This window comes from Protobothrops mucrosquamatus, unplaced genomic scaffold (assembly GCF_001527695.2).
Source record: "Protobothrops mucrosquamatus isolate PMUCROS unplaced genomic scaffold, P.Mucros_1.0 scaffold2087, whole genome shotgun sequence".
In the NCBI taxonomy this organism is placed as follows: Eukaryota; Metazoa; Chordata; class Lepidosauria; order Squamata; family Viperidae; genus Protobothrops; species Protobothrops mucrosquamatus.
This window is the reverse complement of record NW_015388189.1, coordinates 176,313-204,097: the sequence shown is the minus strand read 5'-3', so window position 1 is coordinate 204,097 and position 27,785 is coordinate 176,313. Positions and strand designations below refer to the sequence as shown.

The window sequence follows — 27,785 nt, the reverse complement described above, 5'->3', positions numbered from 1 at the left end:
GGAATGTTATAATTAGATTGGTTCTATATTTAAATCATCACAATACAATGCAGAATTTTTACAGCTTGCAAAAGCAACTGAGCTATGCCAGATTAACTTTTAATGCTCAGAGTGATGACAATGTGGGCTAAGGGTCTTTCAATATATATAACGGTGTCTGTTTCAGCATAAATATAGCTTTTTACATCAACCTTTTTACTTGTGATCTACTATAAACATTTAGACAAACTTCTTCTCATATAGTCAGGAAAAAAATTCTGCTTCACCTGCCATGTGGCTTCCCAGAAAGCCATCGACCGTTGTAAACAGCGTCCTTAAGCCGAGGGTCTTTGTAGAAGGTATATTTTGCGTTCCTTGAAATAGGGGGCTCCTGCCTCTGAAGGCTTCCGCTAACACCACAGGGAGGCAAATCAGATGTCCCTTTTAAGGCCTGATCTATAGCTTGGCTTAGAGATTTCAGCCACTTAGTCTGAAACAGAGTGAAAAATAGTCAAAGGCTTTCTGATGCCTATGTTCTTCTTCTTTCTCTCGTTCTATATCTCTTGCAGGAATTCCTTGGAACGGGTATGACACAGATACTGATGTCATGGAATTCATACATACCAACAATGGTGGATTGTAGAATATAAACATTCCAGTACTTTTACTCCTTTTTAAAAATCAGAATTGAATTTTAACCTTATCAGTTACATAGGTCCAATATACAATGGTATCCCAGACATTTCTTCCTACATAAATTATTTAAAGTATAACCATTAACAATCTGTAATGTAATTTGTGACGTTCCTGGCCTATATGGTAAAGAGCTCAGTCCAGCTATGAGTTGTGGGTTACCATTTTAAAATAAATGCTGAAAGATAGGTAATGTGGTTATTTAATGTTTAGCAGTTCTGAAAGTACATAGGTTCACACTACTAAAATTGTTACATTCTGTCCCCTTGTTTTAAAAATTAAAGGATAAAATAGACCTGCTTAATATGCAATAGGCTTAACACAGTTGTTTAGCTTTTAACCACCACTAAAAAAAAGTTATGAAGACCCTCTGAAGGGGTAATCCCACCTCAAAAAAAAAAGGGGGTTGAAAAAGGTGAGATCCCTGTTTGCTAAGCAGTTACCTCTCCTGATCTTATCAGCTATTTTCCAAAAATGGGATGTTGGATATTTAGATTGCACACTGATTCTAGAGGAAATCTACACAATATAATGATTTTTATTAGGTTGATCTGAAATAAGCACAGATCATAAAAACACGCTTCATACCAATTTCAAAGAATGGAACGGAAAAAAATATTGAATCGGCTCTAGAAAGCAAGCCATGCTAGAAAATGGAAAAGTCATTAATGCATCTAATGAACTGAATGGAGGGAAGGGGCAAAAAGGGTCCTACCTTTTCTTGTGGGCTTGATGAAATGAGAATAAACTGTTCTTCAGGTGTAGTGATTCTCAAACCATTCCTAGTGCAAAGAAAATAAACAAAGAGTTTTGCAAATGTTAATCCAGAGAAATGACTACATTACCTTGTTTTCATATAAAAAACCCAAGACTCATTTGTTCTCCCTTTCCTCTTCAATTCACTGTAATTAATGCATATTAAAATATCCAAGGAACAAACTTTGTCATCTTCCCTCCAGTATTGACTAAATATAGCAATTCAGACTTCTGTTTTACTATGGAATTTTTATTCCAGGGGGACACAAGACGGAGACTAATTCTGCAACAGTTCCATTCCATTTCAGAATTCCTAGAGGAAAACAGGCAAAGCTGCTGCAGCTGGATGCTGTCCTCTCCATGCCACACCTGCTCCACCGGACTATTAACACGACGTGTTCTGTGTGAAGCATCATTAAAACAAACGTACTATTGATTCTGTCTACATGATTGCTTATTTTGATTGACAGGATTTGCATTCTGAAAAACAAGATGCAGTAAATAAATATTTTTTCTTGTTAAACAATTGCATGAGCAATTGTTAGTGAAGAATGTATGCAGTCTGCAAATACAGGCAGTCCTCGGCTTACGACCATAATAAAGCCCAAAATTTCTGTTGCTAAGCAGGACACTTGTTAAGTGAGTTTTGCTCCATTTTACGACCTTCCTTGCCACAGTTGTTAAGTGAATCGCCGTCATTGTTAAGTTACTAAAGCAGGTGTTAAGTGAATCTGTTTCCCATTAACTTTGCTTGTAAGAAGGTCGCAAAAAGAGATTACATGACTCCAGGACACTGCAACCATCATAAATATGAGTTAGTTGCCAAGCATCTGAATTTTGATCATGTGATCATGGGGATCCTGCAATGGTTGTAAGTATGAAAAACAGTCATAAGTCATTTCTTTCAGTGCCTTTGTAACTTTGAACAGTCACTAAACAAACTTTTAAGTCATGGACTACCTGTAGACTATATAAAACTAAATACCTTTACATCTGAAGTGTACATTAAACTGTTTCATAGATGCAGCATGTTTACACTTAAAAGCCCATATTAACAATTGTTGTGTCGGTTGATACAAGCCTAAAAAGGGCCAGATTCATAACTATAAGAATTTAAATTCTATTATGAGTATGAAGGCAGGTTCAAGAGCAAACAGAGATGGGCTGCAAAATAAGTTTTAAAAGAACCAATAATTTGTTAACTAGTCCAAACTTAATAGAAGGCAGCTGAAAAATACTTACATATTTCCAGACTCTTCTGAAACAGGTTCTACCCACAGGGTAGACAAGGAAAAAATATGGTGAGTTGAGAACTATAACCAAAGAAAAAAAAAGAAAAAGAAAAGGTCAGTCTTCGTATTATGATTATGCCCATATTATGTAATATAAGGTTCAGTCCATGGTCTTTGCTTGGGCTTGGGCTTTCAAAAACCTTCTGGGTACAATTCAAGGTGCTGGTTGTTACCTATAAAAACCTTTTGTGGTATGGGATCAGGATATCTTAAAGCCAGTTTCGCTCTACCAGCCCTCCTACTTGTGTAGGAGAAGAACATGCTCTGGGTTCCTTTGAATAAAAAATGCCATCTTATGGGACCCAAAAAGTTGTGGCACCTGGCTGCTGGAACACCTCCCCCCCCTTAAGATTAGGCTGTCCCCACACTTGGCCTTCTGGAAAGCAGCCACGGCCTGGTACACTGTTGAGGCATTGAATGGCTGGTAACTGTTTTGAGGTTTTTATTCTCAGCTGTCTTTTCTTGCTTTAAGATTATTTGGGGGGTTGTTTCTGAAATATTTTTAATTGTTGGTTTAATTTTAAATTCTGTTTGTTGCCCAGAATCCCTCAGGTGAGAGGGACAGCCGTATTAAACAAACTTTAGTTTGACTGTGACATTCAAGTTGCACTGCAACCTGTGCATTACTGTTATCTGTACAAAGAAAAACTCTGATCCATAATTCAATGATGTCCTCTGTTTTTAACATGCCTGATTAACAGCAATTGACAAAGATGGGGAAAAAAGCAGAAGCAGCATTTGGTCTCTCTTTTGTGATAAATTACTCACAAGTTAGAAGATCTGAATAACTGGACTGGATATTAAAAAGCATTCAGAGGGAAGAGAGGGAGGGAAGGAAAACAAAATCTATTTTTGAACTGTGTTTGGAAACCTACAAACTAATGAACTAGCCTATATTCATTTTATATTATTCCAGAAAATAGAAAAACCTTACCTCATGCCAGGCAGAACATTTTTAGTAACAACATAAGTAAATTACTTTCCTATATGTTCTTCTACAGATACTGAACATTTCTCTATTGGGGATACAGATAGATTTACAGATACATTTAGTTGGCCAGGAGGCGCATGTTGTGGGGCCCATCTGCTTAGGGGTTTCATCTTGCAGATAAAGAGCCTTTTCTATGCCTTTTCATTCTTTGGCCCACCCTTTGGAACAAGGTGAGACTGGCCCTGACCTTACTGACCTTCTGGAAGGCCCTCAAAAACTGGTTGTGTGATTAGGCCTGGGGATGTGAAAGTTCTGAAATGCGGTCTTCTGTGTTTTTGTTTTATTATAGTCTTAACTGTTTTAATTGTATTTTAATAGTCTTGTTACTTTAAATTTTGATTGCTGAGTTTTTGTTATAACTATGTGCACTGCCCAGAGTCAGATAAGCAAGATGTGTAGCTATATAGTATATATGGAATACGTATACTGTATAAATAAGCATGCTTTCAATTTGAAAGCTTCCCTTGTGCTAGGAAGAGAGGACTACCTCATCCTTCGAGTACAGACCTGAGCATGGACTAAGGCATCATTGAAGAGGATAAACCAATTCACTGAAAATCTCCCAGCATGTTGCAGGGACAATCCTCGATTGCTGCTTTCACAGATTAGTCGCCGCTCAGGTTTCCTCAAGGAATCCTATAATTGAAAAGAAATACAAGACAATATAATAATAATAATGATGATGATGATGATGATGATGATGATGATGATAAAGTTGGAAGGGAGCTTAGAGGTCATCTAGTCCAACCCCCTGCTCAGGCAAGAAACCCTATACCATTTCAGACAAATGGCTGTCCAGTCTCTTCTTAAAAACTTCCAGTGTTGGAGCATTCACCGCTTCTGGAGGCAGGTTGTTCCACTGATTAATTATTCTAACTGTCAGGAAATTCCTCCTTAGTTCTAGGTTGCTTCTCTCTTTGATTAGTTTTCATCCATTGCTTCTTGTCCTGCCTTCAGGTGTTTTGGAGAACAGCTTGACTCCCTCTTCTTTGTGGCAGCCCCTGAGATATTGGAACACTGCTATCATGTCCCCCCTCGTCCTTCTCTTCATTAGACTAGACATTCCCAATTCCAGCAACCGTTCCTTATATGCTTTAGCCTCCAGTCCCTTAATCATCTTTGTAGCTCTTCTCTGTACTCTTTCTAGAGTCTCAACATCTTTTTTACATCGTGGTGACCAAAACTGGATGCAGTATTCCAAGTGTGGCCTTACCAAGGCATTGTAAAGTGGTATTAATACTTCACGTGATCTTGATTCTATCCCTCTGTTAATGCAGCCTAGCAGTGTGTTGGCTATTTTTTAACAATAGGTAAGGCAATTCATGCTAGGAATTTGCAATGCAGGGCTGGTGGAGTTTGAATTTATTTGCATTTAAACATTATAAGTATAATATTATAATATAATGATGAATCATAATTAACAAGATGCCATTTTTTAAAAACTAGAAGAATTATCTTCATGAGAGTAGAAACAGAAAGTATTACAATTTGTGCTAGTAAATAATATCAGCTCCTAATAGATAAACGTACTGTCATTTTCCCAGGAAACGTTTTCCAGAAACCCAGGGTATATTCAGCTTCTTTTCGTTTCCTACTGAGATGGACAGCCAGAGATTCATAAGAAGAGCTGGAATCATGAAGGCTTTGATATTCTGGAGATGTCTACAGAGAAAGAGAAGAAATGGAGACTGACTAATATTCCGCAAAGCTATCCCAATATTTTGATATAAATGACTTCATATTGTAGTATTAAAAAAATCTGTATTTAATACATCAGTGAAGTTAGAACAGCTGGATAAATAAATTTACCTTCCATAGTACTGGAGCTATAGTGACGTATTAGATAAATTAATGAAAGGCTTTCAATCTACTAAAGCCAGGATGTTAGCAGTATTTACAGTATACTTAAAAAGTTTATACAGTACACAATTTTTGCCCCAGCAGGTGGCAGCATCTAGCAGTCTTGTCTGGGATCAGAAAAAAACAGAGCAGCCAGTTAGTACTTGGAAGGGAGATTTCCAAGAATTTTAGAGATAAACAAGTCTGCAATTGGGGGGGGGGGGGGAGTAGGCAGTGACAAGCCATTTTTTTTTTAGTGCTGCCAAGGAAACCCACATAATATGTCTGTGAAATCACCAAGGGTTGATGTCAGCTTTACAGAAATTTTATAATTACCATTTGTAATATTCTGGAAACATCCTTGGGGCTCATAAAGTCTGCTGGTTTCAGCATGATTTGCAGCAAAGTAAATTTTTTAGCTGCCACCTAAGAAGATCAGCTCTATTTTCTAAAGAGGCTTAAGGGTAACCTAAACATTGCAGCCCTTGTTTCAAGTTCCATGTAGCAAATTTACGTGCAACCTGTACAGTGGTGGGATTCAAATATGTAAACAACCGGTTGTCTGTGTGGATGCTGCTTCCAGAAGTCCATTCTGTGCCTGGGCAACAAAAAATTAGCTACCGGTTCTGCCGAAGTGGTGCGAACCGGCTGAATCCCACCACTGAACCTGTAGCATTAGTGTAAAATCTCAGTTTAACAGGCTGTTGTGAAGCAAAGGGTGCCTGTGAAGGCTGAAGTTCTGCTAAATTCCAAAAGTTTACCCTCCTCCAGGAAATCCACTGCAAAGAAAAACATTTCTTTGGGGAATCAAATGCACTTAGGAAGGCAGATCTCTCAAGGATGTCATTACCACTATTAGGGATGCTGAACTATTTGGTCAACAGGAAAAGATTTGTTGGGGTTAGGAGCCAGTAGGGGAAAGGAAGTGTGCCTACAGCACCAGTGCATATTCCATTAGTCTGATCAGTCTTTGCAACATCTTCCTTTCACCTTCATCTTCCCAGGGCCTCGTTTTCTTGTCCTTTCCTTTTATGAGAAACTCAAACATGAAGCATGCACATATACCAATGGCCGTTCGACTGTCCCATTGCCATCTCTTCTGCATCCAGAATTCAAAACGTGTGAAGAAACTTAACCATTTTTTTAGATCAAGTAGCAACCAGTTTGGATCCCTTTCCCAAATAACAGGTAAATTCATTCAGAATTTATCCACATAAGAATTTGTCTACTTTATCATGTCCTCTAACCGTGGTCTGCTAAACTTAATTTTTACTGACCTAACTCTAAGTTTAATATACAGTAGTGGCCAAAATTGTGGAAACCTTTTGAGGTTTGATGGCTAATAACACCACTTTTTTTGGAGTAATACCATAAACTTATATATCAATAGAAAGATAATTTAATCAAGAATGTAATACAACATAGTTTGTTCAATTATATGTACTGTATTCTATGAAAAGTTATAGCCAAATAACCAGAGAAAGGAAGCACAACTTGCTTAGGTTGATATCAGCTAGCTTTCCTTCACCTGATTGTAGCCAATGAGCATGAGTGTTTAGAGAGCCAATCAGGTGTCACCTTGTTTTGGCAATGAACCAATCAGATCACAGTAGGATTCAGTTATTGATGTCATGTATTGAAGCTGAGAGGAGGACATTTGTCAGTGTGTTATGTGATCGCTATCAAGTTGGTTGGGTTTTTTTGTGTTCTTTCATTTAGTGAGCTTGTAAAAAGTAACAAAATTAAAGTAATGATGCAAAGAGTTGACTGGTTGCCCAGAAAGCAATGTAAAATAGTATTATTAAGTGAACGAGGCTACAGTTATAAAGAAATTAGAAGAAAAATTGGTGGAAACTTAACCAAAGGTGGCATTTCTACTGTACACTTTTCCCAAAAAGGTTCCACAATTTTGGCCACTACTGTATGTCAAGTTCAATTCCCAGAAATCCCCAGTCAGAGTGCTAGCTAAGGAATTCTGGAAGTTGAAGTCCACGCATCTTAAAGTTGTCATGGTTGAGAAACACTGCTGTTATACTTTTGCTAAGAGTCCTCATTTTGCTGATGGAAAAACTCTATGACACCAAACAGTATACATATGACAACAGCTGAACTTACAGCTGCCAATATTATTAATAGCTTCCATCCAGTTGTTGGAATGCAATCTTCCATTCTGTTAAGGGGATTATTTCAAGAAAATGGTTACTAGACAGTATTCCATGATCTTATACTGAATTCTTACACAACATAAAAAAATTCCCAGAATGTTTCCCAGAATGCCTTTTTTGAGTTTATAGGCAATTCCATAGCTAGAAATATATTAAATGAAGATTATCTGTCTTACCATGGCTAAACTAAAGAATGCAGAACCATGCAAACGAGTACCTAATCCCAAGAATATGTTTTCAGTATTCTAACATCAGAAAACTTTTCTTGCTCTGACAGAATACTATAAAAGCTAAAGCATTGCCTTAAAAATAATGTAGTTTTACTATTTGTGTATTTTAACAACTGATGCTATGCACATTCACGAACACACAGTAAAAGATAAACATTTAATTAGAAAGGATGTATTTAAATGCATGCTTTAGCTATCGTGCGGCAGATTATAGAATTAAAAACAAATAGTAAATGATAACCTATTTAGAAAAACTTTCACAATATGAAAAAAACTTTTATACTCAACAACCTACCACTTCAAAACAGGTAGCAAGCTTTAGTAAAACTCTAGCATAATTATGAAGTCGTCTGATTGGCAAGAAAAACAGAGCATTTAGCATCTCCATTAATGGATAAATCTCGTTTGTCTCTGACAGATCTTGAAATAATGCTTGGTTTTTGCCTAAGAAATCCCTAGAGGTAAAGGTAAATATGTATTATGTCTCAGCAGTACTCAGTATTTAAAGAAAAGAAATGAAATGGATTATTTAGGGAAGAGCTTTTTAAAAAAAAAAAAAAAATACCATTGCAAACGTGATTAATAGAAAAATATGATACATACAAGTTTAATGTCCATGTAGCATTTCATTAAAATAATTTTTAAAAAGATAGAAAAAGAAAAACTTGCATTTACCAACAAAGAAATGATTTCCATACAATTCAGACCAAATTTAGGAGTAGCTCAATTATACTAGAAATGAAATGCAGACCGTAACTGCTTTTTAATTTCAAATTACATTGTCAATTAATATAAAGATGCATATATTCTACTATTTTTTTTCAAGAGAGATTTTCACAGGAATCCATGTGACCAAGCCTCCCCATTCCCCATAAATGGAAGAAGCCTATTAAATTTTGAGTGACATTTTTAAAATGAATTAATTCAAAGGAATGGGATATGCGTTGATACAATATTCACCAAAAATATTGGAAAGGCATCACAAGAATGACTGGAATTCTAGTTTTAGAGTATTATAGAATCTTGAAAACCTGACAGATTTTCTCTCCCTCCCTCTCTTTTATACCATAAGTAAGGCATCATCTGAGTAATCAAAGAAATACTCTACAGCGTACAAGCTTGACCTTTATCATGATTTTAATCATTCATTAGTGCAACAATAAATCAAACAATTATGCGCATGAAAATGTGCACTTACACTGTTGGCTTGGAGAGTATTGAAAATCCTCCCATTACCAAAAAGTTTGTCAAGGAAGCACAGTACCTAAAGCAGAACATTGGAAGAAAAGTGAATATTCTTATGGATTTAAAATATCATCATGAATCTGTCAAATAAAAAATTTAAGAAGTGAAACTCTTTCTGCCTAATCCCCGACCCCACAACCTTTAGCATTTCAACACATTTATATCGCTAGACTCTGGTAGTAGAGTTCCCTTTCGCTTTGGTAACAAAGAACTCCATACCCACATTTTGATACCTCTACATGTTGTTCTCCCCCCCCCCTCCCACTACAGCAGTACAATATTACTATTCAAACTCAAACTCTCCCCTCTGGCTTGGAGTTTCCCACATCATAAGCGCTGTGCAGAAGGAAGCAAAGCAGCATTGCTTCCTGCCATACAAGATTTATATGAAAATACCCAAAGTAATGGAACAGGTAATAAGGATGTATTTTTCCTATTTTCCTAGTAGTGGTTCTGTCTGAGGCATATGTCAATAGGATAACATAGTAGCCATTTGTATATTACACTAAAATGAAAGATATATCACAGCATGAATTTATGAACTGTATTCTTAAAGGTTATTGGCTAACAAATGTAATATTCCCCTGTATTTACAGCAGGGCATACTTTACATTTGATCATCGAAAATGCCCAATATTTCAGTGCTAATATGGTCATGAAAGTAAGTCAATTGAGGACACTTTCAAGAATTCTGCTTCTTGCCTGACAATCTAAAGGAGTGGTGATGATTTTTTCAATTATTCTTCAACTTAATCTTACAATACAAATTAGCAATTCAGAAAACAGTAAGCATAATGTTTGAAAACTCTTTCTGTATGTCAGGTTTTCTTTAGAATTCGTTCTGTTTTCAGAGGCAGCTTTACCCAGTATAATAAAGACCCACAAATTAAAACTAAAATAAAAAAAATCCTTACTCAGTATAACTTTCCAAAAACAGATTTGAATGCTTCAGGATCACCAGATTCTTTGCCTCTTTTAATCCTTGAAGAAAGCTGGTCAAAGAGGCTCCATGCTGACCAATCAGGTAACACAGTTTGCTGAATGTACTTGCCATTTCCTGCAGCAATTGAATGGTGGATGCCCCACCTAAATTATCTGTAACCCAACAAGTGCACATAGTTGATATAGTTGAAATGCATAGTGGAAACATTGCCAATTCAATAGATCAGAAGGAAAAATTAGTCTAAGGTCTCAAAACTGTATATTTAAAACTATTTTCATAGATTCTCATTAACTAGCAATTAGTAAATCCATCTTTATTTAATTACAGTTACGAACTCTTAATCATCAAGGACATTTTACAATACACCACGGGAGTTTAGCTCTTCATGCATACAAATCAGGACACAAATAATTTGCTGGGTTTTGAGGCTAGTAGGCAAAATTTGGAAGGAGCATTTTGTAAGAAGGTTGGTCACGAATGCAGCTGCAAGAATCTGAGGATGGGGGTGAGGGAAAAATAAGACTGTCAGCTGGACAGCAAAGCTCAGCTGAAAGAACTGAACATTTTAAATAATTCATAGAATGACTTATTTACTGCAATGGGAAATTCAGTCTGTTTTCCTTTTCTGAGTCTATGGAGAGGAATGTACTTTGATGAAGGTAGGCAAGAGCTGTTAAGGGAAGAGAAATGAGAACGTTGACATATGAAGACTAAAAAAACCCTAACCCAATGCATCTTCCTAAGGAAAAGGAAGCATTGCTTCAGTTGTTTCATGCCAAAATGAGCACCTAACCATACTAAAAAAAAAACACTTTTTCAAGGTATCTAAAAAGGTCAGCTCAGCCATAAGAACATTTAGAAAGCCTAATTCATTATAATAAGCTGAGAAAAGATTCTGAAAGGTAAACAGGGCTCTGGGAAAGAAAACAAGAAGGAATTTCCAGGAAGGAAATTACGTTAATGGATACTGCACCTTTGGTTATTTCAAAACCCCACCTTCTTTGTAGTCCTGCCTCATTGTCATAGACATCCAAATAGTCTTACTGAACTCACTAAGCACATAATGTTCTATAGTCAATAACATTTCTGGCTGCTATATCTAATCAAATAATATTTTAATTTGCATAAACCTATAAAGGACTGTAACCTCACCCCACTTTAGACTTATCTTTGCTGGGTCATTGAGAACTGGATGGTATATAAATTGAATGCATATTATTAGTCTCTAGTACTGTGAATAAACCTAGAATAAGCTAGATTTGAGTTTTTGCAGCAAAGACCAAATACCTCACATTGAGGAACTTAACTGACAAAATTGTTACCCTTTTTGGGGGGGGGTTGTGCAAATATTTTGGATGCTACTCCAGAAGACCCTAGTAGTAAGAATGATTATCGAAGGACATATATGCAGGAGGTGCACAGAATACCCTGCAGCTTGACTATGAACCTGGGTGGTTGAGAGATGCCTCTGGAGGAGATTACCACCTCACTGCCCTTGAGAAGATGGGGTCAAGAGATGCCTCTGTGAGAGATTGCTGCCTTGTTTATTTGTGTGTATCAGTGACGGGTGTGCCACTCTGAGTCCCACAGATGCAAGATGAGCCTCTGAGGGAATGCACCCTTGACTGTCAGGGTAAGACCTGTATACTTCTCATAGTTTAACATATTAATTTGGAAAATGGAAACATTTGGGCAGGTTGTGTGATGGAAGATGAGGAAGGAGAGACTGTGAGGAATTATGGGACTTTAGCATTCAAAAATGTTGTACATGGGACTCTTATCATGAACCCTCCAAATTCTCCATCAGCTGAGAAAGAGAAAAATGTGAGAAGGAAACTCAAAATAACCCTGTCTTACGTCTGCTTGGTATAAGGGGAAATTCAGGCAAGCTTTCAAGTTTCAGTTATTATACTCTGCAACAATAATGTAGCATTCCTGTACTCCTGGCACTGTTTGTTTCCTGATTTGGCCCAACTCAGTCTTTCATCTAGTAAAATATATGACTGAGGAGGTGGTCTTAATACAGAGCAAAACAGGAGACAAAAACACAGTGGCATTCCTGTCCATGTAAAGAAACAAAAACAAAAAAATTACATCTTGTGATTTTTAGAAATCAGAAACTGAAAACAGTGCAATAAAAACACCTCTTACCAAATCCCAAGAGTGGTCGGAGAACTTGAGATTTTATAGAACTCAGTTTAGAGTAGAATTGTCTCTCTGTCGAAGCCAACTCATGAAGACTTGCGATGTACCCCATAATGTTTTTGTCCACCAAAGCCAAACAGTTTTTCCCACCTGTGGTCACATTGCTAATATACCCTAGCTGGAAGAAAATACATTATTTTGAAAAAAATGTCTCAAGACAAAAGGTCAGCCCTACTTTATGTCCCGGTAGACATTTGCCTCTTCTATTTTACCACTTGGCCTAGTGAAATAAATTCTTGGGCGTGCACACATAACTTTACTTACTATATATAGCCTTGTTTCTAAATCATGTGTACCATATGCAATATTAATACTTGAGGCATTTTCTTGACCAGATTCAACAATAATAGTAAACTTGTACCTGCATTCTTTTTCTTTTGATTGTATCCTTAAATACCCAGGCTTCGCATAGATAGTGTGGCTTGTGAAATCAGATTCCAGTGATGTTCAAAGATATCAATTAAGCTCTTTCAGAATACTTTACTCTCTCTGTTTTCTTACTGTTGCCCTTGAACCTACTTTACATATTCACTTATTTGTTACCAATAAAGGAGAATATTTGTAGCTAAGAGTTGAAATGAGGTGGTGCTCTGATGATGTTGCCTAGTTTAGGTAATGAAACATCTTCAGGAAAACAATCAAGCTCAGAGAGCACCAAGGACTCTCATTTACTTTCTGTAGGAGATGACCAGGCTGAGTAGGGTCAGGGCAGGGTCAAACGGGTAATCAATTTGGAGTTGCTCTGCTCCCACAAGAGACCTAAGTCCAGCTCTCCATGAATTCTGCTGACTCTTATCCAGAGCCAATTTGATTTGATTATTAGTAGACCAGATTCTTGTGTATAGGTAGCATGTAATAAACTTGAAGTACTTTGAACTAAACTCCTGTTCCTGGTTACTTGCGTCTCACACTTTCTCTACATTTCATTTCAAAACCATCCTTTTCCATAAAGTTTTTGGCTCCACATCCTGCTTTATATGCCATACTACAAATAAGCTTGTAATAAAGCTCTTGTCTATTTCTTACATCAAATTTAGACAGTAGGTTTTACAGTATCTACTCTATAAAGCAATGATGGGCACATGTTCCCTCACAAAATGTTATATGAAACCACTGTTTGACAAACCAGAACATTTACACCAAACTCAAATGTAAGAGGAAAAGAAAAAAGTGGAAGAGGATATTCATTAGTTTATCATTTACAGGTAGTCCTTGGATTATGATGGCAATTAAGACTTGGATGATTATTGGAACCACGTGGTGCTGTTTAAAGTGCAACATTATGTGACTGCATAGCTTAGCAACGGCAATCCTGGTTGCTAGCAAACTCTAACATGTATCGGTTATTAGACAGGAAGTGGCAAGAGCTCCAGGTAAGGAAGGAAAGGGTGCTGCAGGGGGAGTGGTGAAGCTGTGGGAGGCCTGGTACAGGCACACGATAGAGGACAGGGAGGGCTTTGGAGGCTCAACACAGCCAAAACACAGATCAAGGGAGGCTGGAAGAGGTTGGGGGACCACTGGTGAAGCCCAGTGCAGACTAAAGCTCTCTGTGATGTTGTAATTGCAAGCCAGGCGCCAAAGCACCTGGATTGCGATCTCATGACAGTGGGGGGGGGGGGCTATAATGACCAGAACTTCAGGGTGGTGGGGACTGGTTATACCCCCATTTTCAGCACTGCCATAATTCTGAATAGTCACTAAATGAATGGCCATAATTGGAGGACTATCTATAGTTTCAAGGCAAATAACAGTACTATATAAAGAAGAAGCCAGTAAATTGAAACAAATGCCTTACAAAACATGAATATATATTGGCTTTTTTGTTAGAATATTTTATATATATACATACACACACACACACACACACACATACATATTTAATTAGGATGAGACAATTAAGAGTCACAGAAAACAGTGCATAGTTAACAGTGACTTCCCTATTAACATTATATACTAGTGACAGTATTTCTCAACACTATACCATCTCAGCTGAAAACAATAATGGAAAATATAATGTTTCTTCCAGCTCAGGGGTCCCCAACCCCCAGTCCGTGGACCAGTACCAGGCTGCGGCATGCCAGCAACCGGTCCACACAAACAAGCAAAGCCCCATCCACAGGATGCAGGCAGCATACAAAACCACGCCCCCTCCGGTCCGTGGAAAAACATTTCTCCATGTAACTGGTCCCTGGTGCCCAAAAGGTTGGGCTCCTCTGTTCTAGCTGACAAAACTTGGACAGGAAGTAGAAGGATGCAGCTGTGGCACAGAGGATTATTTTGTAATTACAGTACAGGTCTGATTTTTGCTGGGGGTTGGGTTCCACTGGAAATCATTTTCCATGGTCAATGGAATGAGAGATTACACATCACATTCCTGAGACTACATATCACACACCTATGTTCTAAAGCTTTTTAGGAAATCAACCAAAAGGTAATATGTACCTTACTACAGTTTAACAACAGTGTTGGACTCTTTAGGCAGTCGTTTTCAGATGAAACATCATCCTCTTCTTTTTCTTCTCGGCCACTATAATACAATGAAGGCTGAAAATCTTCTCCGTCTGCTAGGAATAAGGAATAATCTGGACCTGCTGCTATATTCCAAATTCTGTTGTCATCACATATCTAGCAAGATATAAAAATGTAATTTAGGAACACAAGAACAGTTCTGCTAAATCAGGGCAAGACCGCTTTTAATCTACAACAAGATCCAGACAGATGTCTCTCGAGTGCTTGCTTTAAACTGTTTAACTGCTAATTTAATCCCTACAACTGGCATTTTGAAAAATGCTACTCTCAACCTAAAAGCAACATTTAAAGTCCAATTGTACTTAATAAATTTTCCCTTTATCCAATTTTCACTTTAAACCCATTCAAGTTAATGGCTATTGCCACATACTGAGATAATGAACACAATATAGAATTATGCTCAGAATGAACAAGCGTCTTCTTTCATCTATTTCAGCTCTCCTTCCAATCTGTTTCACTGGATGAGCCCCGTTTTAGATGTTACATATTTCAATCACAGCCCTTCAATCATTTTTTTTAAGCCAGAGTTGCAAACATTTTGTCTTTTTCTCCTACAAAGTGTTCGTGCTCCTGATCACTCTGGTTCTATATGATCATTCTGGATCATACAGAGCACATGAAAAAAATTACAAGGTAAATCACACATCACCATCCCTCAGCTGCAGATGGGAAGTATAGCTTTGGATGGTTTTCACCTTGCACCATGTTAAGAGGAACCTAAGATACCAGGAAGATTCTCTTAAGTCAAGATTTCTATATTTGGGGGAGCAGCAGGATCTTAGAAACCACGGAAAGCCCAGTTGAAATGTCTTCACAACTGTCTTCTTTTGAATCAAGGTATTGGCATTTTTTTAAAAAACAAAATGTGGTAATATAAGTTGAAATTAAAAATAATTATTCTGAAAAGAAGTTCATGACAATCAAAATTACCTTTGCCAGACGAGGGATTGTGGTTGGAGAATTTAAATGATTTAGCTGTCCATAAGTATTACTGCCCCATGCATATACCTGCAGAAAATTATGGAAAAGTAGAGAGAAAAGCCACTTTAATGTAACCTATGTTAAAGTAAAATAAATAAGAGTATAGCAAACTAAGAAAAAGTCCATCTGAAATAGCCTTCCATAACAGCAACTTTCAGATGTGTTGTATTACAATGTCCCTCTCTGAGCTTCTCAATCTCATATCTGGGATTTTGGTTGATTCCTAGTAATTTCTGCTCTGGGGGATTTCAGCCACCATGCCCTTGTGGAGTGGCTGGCAACAGCCCAGCAATTCAGGGTTAGCATAGACTTTTCCCATGCCATAACTCAGCGGTTCTCAACCTATGGGTCGCGACCCTATTTGGGGTCGATCGACCATTTCACGGGGGTCGCCAAGCAAGGCTGTCCGCCATTTTTTCCCCCTTTTCCGGCGGGTGCCTTACCTCCCTTGGGCTGGGCCAGCTGGTGGTCGGCCTGCTCCGTCTCTGCCGCTTGCCAGCTACGCCTCGGCCGGCGCAGGGGGCAGAACCACGCATGCGTGGCGCTCCCGGGCAGGGAAAGTCCTCGACTTACGACCGGTTGGGTAGTCCACGACTTACGACTGGTTTAGTCCTCGACTTACGACCGGTTTAGTCCTCGACTTACGACCGGTTGGGGGTTGCGGCATTAAAAAGGTTGAGAACCATTGCCATAACTAGTCTAACTCATAAAATGGTGGCCATAAATTGGATCTACATTACTCTCATAATTTGTTTATTCTTTATTTATATCCCACCTTAATTATTTTTACAAATAACTCAAGGCAGTGGACATATCCAATATACCTTCCTTGTATTTTTTCCCAGAACAACAACCCTGTGAGGTGAATTGGACTGAGAGACAGTAACTGTCCCAAAATCACCCAGCTGGCTTTCATGGCTAAGGCAGGACTTGAACTCAAGGTCTCCTGCTTTCCAGTTTGGTGCCTTAACCAGGTTGCTCCTTATCTGAAGGTGGAGAACATTTCTAGCAGTCCTTTCTCAAAATATGATCATTTTCTGGTCATTTGAGGCATGAGCACTTCTAATTCCCTCAAGATGGTAGGCCCAGACTCCTTATGAATCTGATATGTTTGAGGAATTACCGAACAATCAGATAAGTTTTGTTGAATATTGAAATCCTGAGGAGCAAAGTTGCTAGATATGATTATCCCAGAATAGTGTCTTCCTGCTAACTAATCCAGAAATGCTCTCTGATTTACTCTGGGACAGGAAAGGGCAGAAGAGATGCCCAGCACAATGATGGCCAAAAAAAGGGAAAAAATGAACAAAAGTGACTGGACATGAACATAAGCTGATGTTCGACTTATATCATTATGAAAAGGCCAATTAAGCATCACTACCTTCCTACCAGTCTTGTGTCTTTGCAATGCAATGCTGTTCAGGACGACCTGCCCCTTTGGGGAATTAAGAGGCAGATTAATTTGTTTTAAACTGTTGTTCAAAACTTTACCTCTCTCAGCCCAAGGCCCCCTTATATTATTGTGGCAAAAAACAAGAGGACAGTCTTATATATGCCACCTTGTGCTCCTGAATAAAAGGAAGGATATAAATACAGAAATAAATACATAATTTCACTCTTATAATCCCATCAATGCTTAACCACCCAGATAAGAAGAATTAAACCCTAACCAGCCCAGGCAGCTAGAAATCTCCTACAGCTGGAAAAGACAAACTAGAATGAGAATCTTCTCTTTATTCAGATTCTGGCCATCAAGAGGCATGCTTTCAGTCTCAGTTCACGTAAACATTTATAAAAGTATCTATACAAAAGGCATCAATACTGAAAACATAATGTTGAAAGGAAATCTGAATATGGAGTGAGACACATAAAACACAGAGTTCGATCTAATGAGTGACGCTCCAGATGTGAGATAAGCATTTATTTTCCTACCTGCGATTTAGCTGTGAGTGCCAAGGAATGATGGCCACCAGCAGACAAATGAATTACTTCCTTACCATCAAGACTTTTTACACACAATGGTTGGAGCCTGCAAACCCACAAAATGAAATCAAGATCCTCAACTTACAGAAGAAATCTGCACAGAGTATTTTTCACAGGAATACAATGATTGACTTTAACCAAAATACAAGGCCAATACGGAAGACAAATTGTTTTGTTATGATCAAGATGGCCCACATATATTGAACCAGTCATTACACAGTGAAAACATAGGGAGACAATTCCAAGTAGGTTATACTTAGTGTTGTGTGAGCAAACATTAAGCATGGATAGAGAGATTTCTCCTGCTTTCCTCCCTGTGGCACCTCCAATAAGCCCCACAAATCACACCCCATCACAGATGAACACAGAGGACTATGAGAGGGAATTACTGTTTCCTAACTAAGAAAAGCTTTTCTCTCTAAACTCTTACCTTGGCAAGACATCACCGTGTCCCAGTTGCCCATTTTTTCCTTTCCCCCAGCTCCACACCTCAGTTCGCAGAGATGGAAGAAGCGCATCAGCTTCACCACTATACGTAGGTGTCAGGGCAACTGTTCTCATTTTGGCTCGTCCTACTTTCCTCAAAAGCCTTGGAGAAACTTTGATAAGGGAAGCAAGAATAAATGGTTAGAGCGCAGCAATTATTTATATCTTTTGTTCGAATATATTATTTTCTAATCCTTAAATAGCAGATTCATAGTCTTTTTGGCGGGTCTAAATGCTAAGTATTATACTGAGACCGTCACCTAGGCAATTTGTTGGAAGCATGATGTATCTTTTCAATCTACTTTGAAATAAAAGAGGAATGCCGTACAACTTCATGATGTTAATTAATTCCCCCTATTCTCAAAAAGTTTTAAAATCTGTGGTTCTAGGCGTTCAGTCGTTCAGAGTACATCAGGTAGCTATTTCCTATAAAACTGCTATTGCTTTTTTGAATAACAAAATTCTCATCTGACAAAGAAGACATCATATTCCTTTCTAAGAAGCCTTCATAGAGAGAGAATTTTGCAATTAGTCTGCAACTTACACTCATTTGACCCTAAACTGGAATCCAATTAGCTAGTCTAAAAACAAAAGTAACCCCCCCCCCCAAAAAAAAAGAAATGATGGATGTTTTCATTAGGTGTCTACCGGAACATACAAGTTTAGGGCTATGAGGCTTGAGCTGCAAAAATGTGACCGGATGGCAGCAGAAAGATACAGAAAACTCTTGCTATCTAGAACTTTGCAGCTAAGACCTGGTAGCCACTGAAAGACAAATTGTAGCTATATCAGCAGCTTTATTTCCACATAGGCAGTATTTTGGAATGTGTAGTATAACTGGGAGGAGTTTGCCCATTCACGGGTGGGTGTGGCCAGTCACAAGACACCTATTTACTAAATGACAAACTGATGAGTTAGTGCCTTGGCATTTGTTCTAGCCCTTCAAATTCTCCCTACCAACTCAAGATACTTCTGTTTTTTTAGGGCAGCTGGACACAATCCTTACAGAAGCAGCTACGGCAATCCATTTAATTTTTTTTAAAATCAGCCCAGCTATTTTTGAAAATAAAAAATGACGCTGGAGGTTAGGATGCAATCATGCCAATTTTCTATAATAATTCTTTTAATTAAATTAATATTTACAATATAGAATATGGTTACAGAGTCTAATAGAAGATTCCTACATGCACAATGCTATCTACTGGACAATTTGCTTAATTATGGCTTGTTTCTGAAAGCCCCTTTTTGACAAAAGAAAGGAAACCTGTGCCAAGTGGTAAAAATTATTGGTTGAATGGTTTATTGAAATGTCTGCCCACTTACTAAATCGTAACAGGAGGTACCCACCTATGTACTTGAGAATAAAGGAAAACATTAGGGAATGTAGTAAACTCACAATGAACATATTTTATCAAAAAAATATCTTGGTATGAGTATCAGAATATTCATGTTTAGAAGTGTTACTTAATTGAATCTGGACCTGACCAATTTTTAATTAAAAATACAGTTGGACACATATTTGCAATAGCTCTGCAAGTGAAAAATACTGTACAAAACAATGTAAGAGATTAATGTTTGCCTCTCTGCCTTAGGACTACATCAATTCCCAGAAAAAACAGTCACCTGGGCAAACAATGCTTTTCTAGAAGTCATAATCAAGCATTCTAGCATTAGATAAGAGGCGACTGTGAAGTGGCAGGGGACCATATTGAATGTTAAAAGTCATTCATATTCTCTTTGACTCAAAAGGACACACTTGTGCTTTAGGACAGGGCTTTTCAACCTTTTCACCCATTGTACCACTTTTAGGATATGGCAACATCCGAGTACCACCAGTAGTCTAGCAAAGTGTCAAAAACTTGACGCCCCAAAAAAAGAAAAAAATGATAAAGTACAGGTAGTCCTCGACTTACAACAGTTTGCTTAGTGACTGTTTGAAGTTACAATGGCACTGAAAAAAGTGCCCCCCAAGCCACAGCCAAGCAAGACACCTGCCTGCCCACCCGGCGGCACTCTTCCTCCTGTCCAAGGTTTTCATTGTTGTGAGCATTTCTGTTGAGGATTGGCAGTGGGGGTGGGGTGGAGGGTGTTTGGTTTTTATTCCCCCCCTGTCTGCTGGGTGGCTGCAGCAGGTTTTGGTCACTTCACATGACCCTGGGACACTGTGACCGTCATAAATATGAATCAGTTGCCAAGCATCTGAATGTAAATCACAAGATCCTGGAGATGCTGCAACATTCCAGCTGACCGGCTCTTCGGGGCTCAGCAGAAATGCCAGGATCAGTGCTGCTTTCCAGCTGATTGGTGCTTCTTCAGGGCTCAGCAGAAACACCAGGATCAGCACCGAGCTCCAGCTGGAGCCTGGCACTGATCTTGGTGCTTCCGCTGAGCCCTGACAGCCCTGCAGCTCCAGCCATCTCTCGCTCAGGCTTGTGTGGTGCTGCCACCGGTTCAGCTCATTCCCCTCTCCCTCTACTACTTTTCTAGGATGGTCGCGTACCACCTGCCAGGTGCCAATGTACCACAGGTGGTACCCGTACCACTGGTTGAAAAGCCCTGCTTTAGGAGACATGCATTGTGCAACTGGTGAATTAAAAAGAGGGATTTAAGACACATCTCATTTCTACATGGGATAGGTCCCTGCAGATGGGTAAGCATGTGCATATAAGCAATAGAAAAAGTAATTTGAGAAACTGACTTTTTAAAACATAAACAGTTTGAAAATATTTACTCTGCTGAAGAATAACATTTTTGTTACATATGTGCTTTAAAAACATTTACAAAATAAAGTGTCTAAAAATAATTATTTTTATTAACAATGCTCCTAATAGCCTATCTTCAAAATCACATACAAAGAGGTAACGGTGTCTTTTAGTTTTCCCAATCTTCTAATCTTAGGATCTACTTCCAAAACAAGGGGTTATATTGAAGGGCTGACACATAACACAATCTGCCATTAGAAACCTGTACATTCTTTACACTTTGGTGAATTTAGACGTTAACATCCAGGAATAAAAATCCTGGAGATCAGCTGAGCGTCTCACCTTGGGAGAGCAAACCAGGCAAGGAAAGCCTTCGACAGATTCCTTCAGATTCCTCTTCTCTAATATCTACCAAGCTGGAACTTTTTTTGCCTTGCATCGATTCCAGCTTGACCTGCTCTTCTCGACTGTCTTTCATTCCATCAAGGACTGGAGAACTTCCACTAGGTGGGGATGCTGTGCAACCTGCAACTGGGCCATAGAAGTTCATTACCTTCTTCAGAGATGAGGCTCCGGCTTCATATGTAGCAGCTACTCTTACACCAACCGCAGATGCACAAGAAACTACTAGACTATTAAGGGCAGATGTACCTGGAAGAGGCGGACCGGGGAGGCAAACAAGATGATCCTCTTCTTGAGACTGCTAGAAATAAAGTAAGCAAATCCAAGAAATCTATTAGAGCATATATGCCAACTTTAGATAGTTCAAGACACCTTGTTTTATGACAAATGCATACAACTGATACTGAAGATGAGTTATTTAAGTGTCTTAGCTGCACCACATGTTTAAGAAAAGTGACCTATAATCAGATTTTTTAAGAGATAGCAGAAATCTTTGCTCACTCATATTCAGAAAAGCTGAAGTAAGGGCATTGAAAACAACAACAATAATAATAAGTTGGAAGGGACCTTGGAGGTCTTCTAGTCCAACCCCCTGCTCAGGCAGGAAACCCTATACCATTTCAGACAAATGGTTGTCCAGTCTCTTCTTACAAACTTCCAGTGTTGGAGTATTCACCGCTTCTGGAGGCAGGTTGTTCCACTGGTTAATTATTCTAACTGTCAGGAAAATCCTCCTTAGTTCTATAGGTTGCTTCTCTCCTTGGTTAGTTTCCATCCGTTGCTTCTTGTCCTGCCTTCAGGCGCCTTGGAGAATAGCTTGACTCCCTCTTCTTTGTGGCAGCCCCTGAGATATTGGAACACTGCTATCATGTCACCCCTCATCCTTCTCTTCATTAAACTAGACATACCCAATTCCAGCAACCGTTCCTTATATGTTTTAGCCTCCAGTCCCCTAATCATCTTTGTTGCTCTTCTCTGTACTCTTTCTAGAGTCTCAGCATCTTTTTTACATCGTGGTGACCAAAACTGGATGCAGTATTCCAAGTGTGGCCTTACCAAGGCATTGTAGAGTATTAATACTTCGTGTGATCTTGATTTTATCCCTCTGTTAATGCAGCCCAGCACTGTGTTGGCTTTTTTTGGCAGCTGCAGCACACTGCTGGCTCATATTTAAGTGATTGTCCACTAGGACTCCGAGATCCCTCTCACAGTTACTACTATTGAGCAAGTTATCACCTATACTATAGCTGTGCACTTGGACTGTTTTGCTAAATGTAGAACCTTACTTTTTTCACCATTGAATTTCATTTTGTTGGATAGCGCCCAATGTTCAAGTCTGTCAAGATCCTTCTGTATCTTAAGCCTATCTTCTGGAGTGTTGGCTATTCCTGCCAGCTTGGTGTCATCTGCAAATTTGATGATTTCCCCATCTATACCCTCATCCACCCCACTACACACTTCCCTACTTGTTGCCTTCTGTATAAAAGTTTGCTATTATTTCTATAACTACCACTGTAAATCTACATGCCAGAGTTGAACAAATCACTAAGTCTGGATAAATAGCCCAAAGTAATCATCCTCCCAATTAACTTTCTACTTCTGTTTATTTCAATAATAAAATGGTCACTTATGAGGTGACCAGCACATGCTGCATTCCATCAAAAGCACTGTACATTTCTCTTTCCCCAAACAATAAACCATACAACATGTATGGTAAAATAAATGCAAATAACGCTAGCATTTTAAATTTTAGATCTGCATCCTTTTATTTCAGTGTTTTCCTAAACCAATTCAAATCATGATTTGTCCTGCCCACTTGCCTCTACATTGTCTAATTGTACACATGCAGCTTCTTCTAGAAAAAAAAATCAAGATTTTACAAGATAAAGTAATAAACAGGGTATCTTTTACAAAATGGGGCAGTTCTGAACACTTTATCATTGCAAGAGTCACTCTGATTTTATGGATTAGTTGATAGATTTCACAGAGTTAACATTGTCGTTGAATGCTACTCTCTTGTTTTAACCATTTGGTCGTGTCTGACTTGGCGACTTTATGCTACTCTGTCAAGCTAGTCTCTTAATCACAGAAAAAGAAATTCCCCAACATTAAGTTAGTTACTAATTTTGAAGTTTAGCAACATATATAAACAATAAAAAAATTTCAAACAGTACCAAAGTTTTTGATCTTTGAATTTATCATAAAATATAAATTACTAACTACCTTAAAAAAACTTATAATGGCTGCATCCATACATTGCAGTTACAATTCTTTCAGAAATCTGGTTCTTTTAAAATTCTGGTTTTACGGTGAATGAGGAGCCTACTGATACACTTGGCTTCTCTACTAGCAGATATGAGTAAACAAGTTATTTTACTTAATGTTTGTTCAGTAAGACGTTTTGTTGGATGTGGAAGAAACCAATTTCCTGCCTGCATAAAGCTAAACAAGTCATGAAGAGAACCACCCTGAACTTCAGAAGCTCCTATGTGAAAGAATAGTTGAGGCATATGCACCAAGCACGCTGTTCATTCCAACGTCTAAATCAGAGGCCCCCAACCTTTTGGGCACCGGGGACCGGTTCTGTGGAGAGAGGTTTTTCCACGGACCGGAGGGTGTGTGGTTTTGTGTGCTGCCTGCATCCCACAGATGGGGCTTTGCTTGTTTGTGCAGGCTGGTTGCTGGCATGTCACGGCCCGATACCGGTCCACGGTCCGGGAGTTGGGAACCCCTGGTCTAAATAATTCTGACTTACCCTGACAATCAAAGGCAGCTATTAAGCAGCACCAACCTTACAATAAGGACAATGAATTCAGATGAGCAAGCATATGATATGAACCATTTTACATTGATATAATCCACTACGTACCCCATTGCCACTAAATGGTTCTATCATAATGCTGAAGGAACAGAGAATATATCATAGTGATCAGAAATTCCATAAAGGTTACAAAAACTGAAAAAAATCTGAAGTCCTTTATTCATTCTTCTTACTGCACTGCTACATGGTTTTGGTAATTTTAACAGAAAATGAAATATCTGTAACAAACATGTCTCTACATAAACCATCCATCTGAAGAGAACTTGGCCAATAGCAAAAAGCACGCATTCAACACTGTCAGCTCCTGATAAGCTGAAATCACAGTTCAGTTGTGTGCATTACTTGGCATTGATTAACATTCAGCAGTTTTCAAAATCTGAATAAAAATTATGTCCCATTATATATTAATTTCCAAGATAAAGCTATCACTCTAGAGTGAAGAGGGAAGTTTCCATCTACAGTACTAAAAATAGGTTTTGCTTAGAAAGCTTAAAGTAAGCTATTAACAGCCCGCTCAATGATTTATAACGAAAGTATAGTAATCTAATATAAACCTATGAAACTTTGTTAATTGTACATACTTAGATTGCAATAAAAGATTAATAAAGAAAGTGTTGAGATTATTCCAATAACCTACTCAAACATGGCTAGGAATTTTCTAAGGTCTTATCCAAAGCTGAGGGAGCATGGTGATTATAAATGTGCTATCTACCACAGCTCTCTTGGAATTTACATTTTTAGAGGCCATGTGAAATTCCATGTGAAACCCCACTCCCTGATGCTGTTACTAGATTGGGTAATGAAACATCTGCAAGAAAACAACCAAACTCAGAGAGCACCAAGGACCCCTTATGTGAAATTCTTTTCTTACTGGCCATTTCGACCTTGAGCTTTTATGAGACGTTTTAAGAATTTTGCATGCACATATCACAACATAGAAAGGAAGAAAAATATGGCCAAATAAATGCAGATGGATACCTGTTCAGGTTGAGAGCTGATTTGCGGCTCCCTGCTTGCATTTAATGAATTATCTGAAAGGCTCGTCAAGTGTTGCTTTACTGCTGTTTTATCAATGATCAAAGGTTTTCCTGGACTAGAAATGCCACTATCTTCCTGTCCATCATTGTTCGAAAATATACTTGTTACATCATACTCTGCCCCAGGCAACATCTGATCTTCTGAAAGGGTTTTTTGACAATCCTCACCTTGGCTGCTTGTTAAACTCTTTCTTTCCAAAGTTTCTAGCGAGGAACAAGATGTGCGATTCTCAGACTGAGACTCAGTCAGTACAACACCCAATGGACAGCAGTGGCTATCAGAGATGATGACATGGTCTTCTTTATCAGTCATGGTAATGAGAAGCTGGCTGCAGTGATTGCATCTCTCTGGGAGAGGTTTTAAGTCTTGAGTGGGGAGGCATTGCACCAGGGCCAAGCTGTGGTGGGTCCCACAAGCAATCTGAAGCACCACACGCCCTGCCAGATATTCAACTTTTTGCGGTTTGGTCACTGGAAAAGCATTGGTTATAAGGCCTAGTTGACAGCCACTTCCCCATGCCCATATCTCTCTACTTTGTGAAAGTGCCAAGGTGTGCTTCTCTCCACACGTCAATTGCAAAATCCGAATTGGCAAGAAAGGTCCAGCTTCATCATCAGAAATGCTGATGGGGGTGGGTTCTGGCACAGTAGTCTGATTGGCCACAGCACACTGACCAGCAGAATTCTCCCCCCACATATATACCACTCCTCCTTCAGTTACTGCTCCACTGTGAAAGCTGCCAGCTGCCACTGTAGCAACATGTTGTCCATTCAAAGCTTTTTCCAGTATGGGACAATTAATAAAAGACTGTTCTAGCCCAAGTCTCCAAGGAAGTTTTCCAAAACTATAAACTTTGCCATCTGAAAGAAAAGAAAGTTATTCAAATTAACTTCAAGTTTCATTACATACAGTCTGAGGGGAAAAAAGAATAAAGTGGTAATACATCTTGAACATAAAGATGCAACAGCTCCTTAATTAGTTATTCAAAATTTGAGAAGACAAACCTATAGGAACAAAATACCCACAAATCAAGATCCTACCAGTAAACAAAATAAATACAGAACTGAAACTGTGTTTCGTCACATTCCAACACTATATTATACACTGTATACAAGGAATCCACAAGAGCATTGCAGTATAAAAATTAAACTTTTTTTAAAAAAGAAGGTATTAATATATTTCTGACTTGCTCTTGCCAATTAAGAATAGAGATACAAGTGCAGACATTAGAACCTTGTGTAAATGAACTATTAACATTTTGAATATCAGATTAAAACTTTTTAAAATATAGCTAGTTGAAAATTTATATTGATAGAATTTTAAATTTGGCTATTTTCCTTTAAAAGCAAATGGTTCTTTAAAACCCAACTTCCATACCATCAGACAAAAGTACACCATGGTTTTCTCCAAGTGCTGCCTGCAACACTCTTTTTCCAGTCCAACCGGGAAGTCTTTCTGGGGTAGGACAACAGGAACCAGCCTGCCACACATAGACCAGGCCTCTCTCTCTGGCTCCTTCCTGGGCTGTTAAGCTAGCATAAATATGAAACAGTGACGCATTTAAATCCGGGCATATCAGAATTGATTTATCGCACATGTCATAAGTGTTTTGAATTTCTTTACTTAGATGCAAATCTACCCCAAAAAGCAGTTGGGAGCGCAAGTAAAAAAATAAAGCTTTTTATTTAAAAAGATATCCTCTGAATTAGATAATCCTACTGTTCTCCTGTTTGGTTTGAATGTATTTATTCATTCATTCATTTAAATTCTATAGCCTATATTTCTACGTTATATAATCTGACTCCAATTCTAACAATAATCCTCTACATAATTTTAAAAAGCACATATATTAACTAATATTATCTTATTAGTTTTATTAGGCAACAATATTTAAATTTATTACTCAGCAAAATACTATTACAGTACTCATCTGGCCAAACACATACATATATAAACCAATAAGGAACAATAAAAAAACCCCGTTGTTCTGCACCTCAGGTAGCTGGATATTTACAGAATGTAACTAAACATACTAATGGTAGTTATGAGACTTTTACGTGTGAAGTGCAGAATTACCTTTCTTCTTTTGAGTCCATCAGTCACTGAGAATGCTCCATCACCGAGTTATTCTTCTTTGAAATAATAACAGGCCTATATGATAAATCATTAAAAACAAAACAAGCTTAGGTGAGATTCAGGCAGAGTGAAGCTACATACTACAAAGTCTAAGAATGATACGGTCAGTAAAGGATAACACAAAAGTGTGATGATAAAAATATCTACTCTACGATATTCTGTTAAAAAAGCAATTTACAAATAAAGGTTCATTATAGTTATCCCATCCACTTTTAGAGAAGAAATGTTCAAAGCCTGTTGTCTTCAAGACAGCCGACATCTTCAGCCAAACCTCCTAGCACTGATAGGTGTTAAAGGATATACTTGGCCTGCTGCAACACAATAGATTATTAAACAGTAAATTTGTAAGCATTCAGAAAACAGTGCATT

The 27,785-nt window shown here is 38.3% G+C and overlaps 1 protein-coding gene across 1 annotated transcript; it reads right to left on the bottom strand.

Moving 5' to 3' along the window:
- Positions 1-266: 266 nt before the first annotated feature.
- ALS2 (alsin Rho guanine nucleotide exchange factor ALS2) lies at positions 267-27,426 on the bottom strand (the record flags this gene model as incomplete). The annotated part of the gene is made up of 17 exons (XM_029285694.1): positions 27,357-27,426; positions 26,658-26,812; positions 25,221-26,140; positions 21,362-21,719; positions 18,262-18,430; positions 17,781-17,877; positions 15,798-15,875; positions 14,781-14,963; positions 12,285-12,456; positions 10,105-10,285; positions 9,144-9,209; positions 8,241-8,400; positions 5,242-5,373; positions 4,219-4,347; positions 2,671-2,741; positions 1,388-1,454; positions 267-469 (listed from the first exon to the last, which is right to left on the bottom strand). Coding segments are annotated over exons 1-17 (3,161 nt in total), but the record flags the coding sequence as incomplete, so codon positions are not given.
- Between the last annotated feature and the right edge of the window lie 359 nt (positions 27,427-27,785).